Genomic DNA, 5,000 nt, shown 5'->3' with positions numbered 1-5,000 from the left:
CTTGTCAAATTATGTCTCAGGCACTGACATAACCCTCTGGGATAGCAACATTCCCTTCTCTGATGCCTACTATCTTCAATGTAGACAAGCCTACAAGAACTCATATGATATGTCCTGGAACTGTGCTAATCCTTTGCATAGTGGTTATGTTGCAGTGGAAACGTATGTTAGCATGTTGCTGAATGACATCTGCAATCCCTTTTTACATCTAGATTCTGGTTACTGCTAAGATGATTCACATTGTTGAGTTGTGGATAGTGAAGTTATATACAATTTTTTTTTTTTTTTTTTTTTCATTTCCATAAACACAGCAAATTAGGCACTTTGGCTGAAGTACTTAACATATTTGATAGCTTATAAGATGCACCTTCTAAAAAAAATAAATAAAAAAATAAAAACTTTCTTACATACAAATGTGAGGCCTCCCATAAATTAAATTTAGAAATTTCCTTCACCCATACACCTAGAAATTTACCCAATCGTATTATGGGCAAGGATGCTACAGCATATTTTTCAACCATAATATGATGCAAGGAAATGTTGAAAATGAGAATTCAGACCTGCTCAGTGACATGGCAAGTGTGTTGTTATCTCAGTCTGGGCTGCAATTGTGCAGGATATTTTTACTATTGTGACTGCTTGCTCTTTGTTCAGCTGTACTGCTAGCTTTCTTTAAACATCATATGCTTAAATAGATAAAGAAAAAAACTTTTCCTATCTTATGCTGAAAAAGGGTGCATCTTAAATGCAATCAAATAGTTTTTTTCTTTATTTTTGCAAAATTCAATTAAGTATAAATGAAACAGGAAAAAAAAATGTCTTATTTTTGGCACTGTCCTCATCAGTACGGGCTACTCCTTGGAGTTTATTTTTAGTTAACTTTTGCAATAATACTGTACTTATCAGTGAAGGCAGTATGTTATAAATTTCTTAACCCCAGAACACGGTCATGAACAATAGAATTGTCAACACGGTCATGGGATATTTTGAACCCCATTTTGGAGAGAGAGAGAGAGAGAGAGAGAGAGAGTTGTAATCAAAATTTAATACATCTGAAAAAAGTACAAGAAAATACAATGTTTCTACTTTCATTTTTCCTGAGATTTTAGTTGATACTGTGGCAAAGTGAATATTTAAGGGGCTACTAAAAAAAATAATAATAAATAAATAAATAAATAAATTAGGGGGGGGGAATTTGTGATAAAAAAAATTTATGAAAAATCTAAAACTACAGTTGAAGTCTTGAGCAATTACCCACATATACCCAGGTCATAGGAGCCTCAGCTATGGGAATCAGTCTTTTGGTAACAAGACACACTGTACAGGAGAGGGTATATTTTTTTTATTGCTGTCTGAAAAAAATTTATCATAAATGAATACTTTTAGGTTCTGAAAGTCTAGCTGGAACATTTTAGGACAATATATTGCCATTTAAAGTAATTTATATTTGTGTACTGGTTCCTGCACACAACCAGCTGTGTCGCGTCTTCATGTTCTCGTTCCTGGGACAGTGTAAGCAGCAAATCATGGGAGATCTGCTGTCAGTCATCACTATGCAGCCTAGTGAAGCAGTTCTGGCAGGTAGTAAGATGTCACAGACAGTACTTACAATCTTCTTGAGGTCACTTGACATCCTTGGAATGTTACCAACCTCTTTTCTGCCCATGGTTTGATAAGGGCCACTGTCAGCTGCTGGATATATATTATAGAATCACCTTTCCCCATTTGGTTTTCACTATAAATTATCCACGAGTTGATAACACAATAATATGATTTATCATCCCATAGAAGACACACATTTTTCTTGTCTTGCAACCTTGCAACATAGTAGGAGCACATCTGGTCAAATGTATCGAGCCCACTTTTGGTCTAATTATCCAGTTATTATTTCAGGCTTCCCATTCGGTATGATAGTCAGATGAATGTGCATTATCAACATGAAATGCATCAATTTTTTCTTGGTTCATTGCGTGTCTCTGCAGTACGAGAGTAAAGTTATGCTGTTGGTGTATAAGAAAGCACTTGAACCTGGCCTCTAATTTGTTGTGTCCTTCATTTCCAAAGTTATTTCTTTCTTGTTAGCCCATGCAATACCAACATGGGTTATGCCACAGTTAATCTGGAGATTGATTGCTAGGGCCACTGACATGAACCAGTTGTCTGTGGTCACGTTTCTGTTGGTTTGGTGGTAAGGTATGGTCAGATCTTTGGTGAACTGCTGGCCAAGGGTTATGCTATCATGAGTGTGGGGCTTACTCAATCACTCTATGTTTGTACATTCCCACATTCCTAATGTATATTCATACGGTAACACTGTTTTGGGTATACCTACTCGACACCGTTTTTTATGTTCTCACGGTCCTGGGTAAAGTATACCAATGCACCCAACACAGCCCCACGAGTCCACAAGCACCAAGACATTACCTTCCACCTAAACAACATTAAGAGAGCTGAAGTTACAGTGAGACACACGTGATTCATTCACTGCACCAAGTGATTATCTCATGAAACAAAGAGTGTCAATATCAGATAAGTGTTCCAGAGTTATATAATGGTTGTAGGTTTTTCACTTACTCATTCACTTAACAGTAACAGCAGAAATGCATTTGCAGAGTTGTTTTCTTCACTAATTCTTTATTTTTAATGACAGGCTTAAAGTTTGAATTGTTATTATTTTTTTTAAACTTATGAATGATAAAATTATCTAAATGTAAAGTAAGTATAAAATATAGTAAAGCTGGTGACAAATATATATATATATATATATATATATATATATATATATATATATATATATATATATATATATATATATATATATATATATATATATATATATATATATATATATATATATATATATATTACTATACACACTCGTGCTAGACTTCTAGAGAAAAGGATTAATCTGCTGGATGAATAAAAATGTCAGTATTTTTTTTTCTTTGGTAAACTACATCTAGCTGCTAATTACAAGATTAATTGCATTTCAGTTTAAGAAATTCAATTCTAAAAAAGATCTCAATCTGAGATGATGAAATAAATATAACCAAGTGTAATACAACTTGATAAAAATAACAGCAGATTTATGGTGCTTTCTACAAACTGCTTCCTCTACAAAGTACTTTAAAGAAGTATTAAATGCTTAATTGCAAGCAATGTAATTAATCACATTTTCCTCAGTTAGCTTACAAATTAGTCTTATTAGTCATGTCTTCCTCAATTAGAACAGAAATCATCTAATAGCTATTTCTTAGTATATTTGATTTATTCACATTCTTCTTTTCCAAACTCATGGGAAGACACTTTTTCACAATTTCAGTATGCTTGCCTAACTGCTTGTGATTTACAGTCATTCTTGAGTGGCATACATTCAATGTAACTGGGTTACCCTGTTAATATTGTGTGTGACTGACAGATATCCCAATCTGGTGAATCAATTTATGTACTAACTAGGAAGTGTCATGTTAACTTTTGCTTGCATCTCCCAACTGCCAGGCTTATTCATCTGATTGGCCACCTTATTACTCAGGGCAAACTAGAGAGTAAAAGAAATGGGTTGTAATATACTGGATTAGGGTAGCTTTAGTCTGCAGGTGCATCAGTCAATGGGCAGTAGTCTCGGTTAAGGGTTTAGCACAATGAAGGACTTAGGTACAGAAGAATCCGATACAAGCAGGAAGTATTTATAATTCCTTTATAGATTGATTAATTAAGAAATTTTGTTGGGATGTATGATCTAAAAACAATGAAGAAAAAAAGCTATATTTACAAACAACATATCAGGAATGACATTTCCAAATTCATACCAATATATGCACTTGTAATTGGTGTTAATTTAGGAGAATACTAAAACACTACAAATTTAGGGATATTATTACTGACTACGTACCTTAATGAGTAATGAAAAACCGATTTCATTTAAATTTTCATTGCAAATTGCTAGTTTCCGTGACAAAAATTTTTTCTAGGTGATGTATGTTTGCTGTGCTTGTAAGTGTGTTCATATTGATCCTTTCTTCTTCTTGTGACCTTTTCTCATGGTCTAACCAGGTCTAAGGTAAGCAACTATATTGTTTCAATGTGAAATATACGTAATTTGTTGCAGTATTTTAGGTTAGGATGGATCAGATCAGGTAAAGTTAGATAAGGACAGATCAGGTTAGGTTTTTGTTTCCTACTCATGAACACCATTTCCTACCAAGTTCGCAAGATTGTATGGGGATGAGGGGAGAAGAGACAATATCTGACTATTTCAGACGTGTCTTATCTTCAAAATAGCATGAAAGCCAAAAAGCAAATATCATAGTTTTGCCACAGTGACATATCCAGAGGAGGCTGAAGCATCCTAAATTTTGGTTTATTACATAAAAATTACATCATGACATAAAAATAGCTCTGCATATAACTCAGAAATGCCCTCAAGATTGCTAAGTTTTCAAAACATTCCTGAACTCCCCAAATGATAAGGCTCGCTTTGCCGAACAGTGGCTTGCCACCAATCTTAAGGGGTACAGGAATTCAAGATAACCCCCTGGATCTGCCATTTTTTTACACCCAAAATGCACTCTGGGCCTATTACAAAAAAACAATACTGAACAATTTCCTTCCACCGAAGCTCCTAAGTAAGAGACAAACCTTGTTTATTTCAGGAGTGCCACTTACAATTCATTGGCCCCATTACTGGAATCCTTTATCAGTGAGTCAGACATTTATAATACTGTGATCATTCCACTTGGAGGTACTTCCTGGCACCAGCAACCGCCTTAACTGGTTGGTACCCAAACATTTCATCTTGTTTTATTTTAAGTTCAAGTCGATTGTGGTAAAGGGTTCTGTTGTTCCTGCTAGGCAACCTTGTAAGAGACAGATTACAACTTTATAAAATTGGATGCTACGAAAGTTACCCAGCATCCTAAATAAATGTGTATTGAGAGGCATCTTCCTTACCTGTTCTCTAATATCCTTGTAGAATTAAATACTGCTAACACAACTTCTCG

At 34.6% G+C, this 5,000-nt stretch overlaps 2 protein-coding genes across 4 annotated transcripts in view; one reads left to right on the top strand and one right to left on the bottom strand.

The window, feature by feature from the left end:
• Positions 1 to 1,023, top strand: part of LOC123498086 — a 6,902-nt gene extending 5,879 nt beyond the window's left edge. Inside the window, exon 4 of the mRNA XM_045245196.1 lies at positions 1 to 1,023. This exon is cut by the window's left edge and continues 68 nt beyond it. Coding sequence (XP_045101131.1) covers positions 1 to 229 — 229 coding nt within the window. The 3' untranslated portion in view covers positions 230 to 1,023.
• The window catches only part of LOC123498085 (atypical kinase COQ8B, mitochondrial-like), a 43,105-nt gene that overhangs the window by 38,005 nt on the left and 100 nt on the right, over positions 1 to 5,000 (bottom strand). For all 3 annotated transcript variants that reach the window (XM_045245193.1, XM_045245195.1, XM_045245194.1), the window contains exon 1: positions 4,951 to 5,000. This exon is cut by the window's right edge. In XM_045245193.1, coding sequence (XP_045101128.1) covers positions 4,951 to 5,000 — 50 coding nt within the window. The remainder of the gene's footprint in view (positions 1 to 4,950) is intronic.

This window comes from Portunus trituberculatus, chromosome 47 (genome assembly GCF_017591435.1).
Source record: "Portunus trituberculatus isolate SZX2019 chromosome 47, ASM1759143v1, whole genome shotgun sequence".
Classification (NCBI taxonomy): Eukaryota; Metazoa; Arthropoda; class Malacostraca; order Decapoda; family Portunidae; genus Portunus; species Portunus trituberculatus.
Note: the sequence above shows the minus strand (reverse complement) of the source record. Positions and strands in the feature narration are given on the sequence as shown.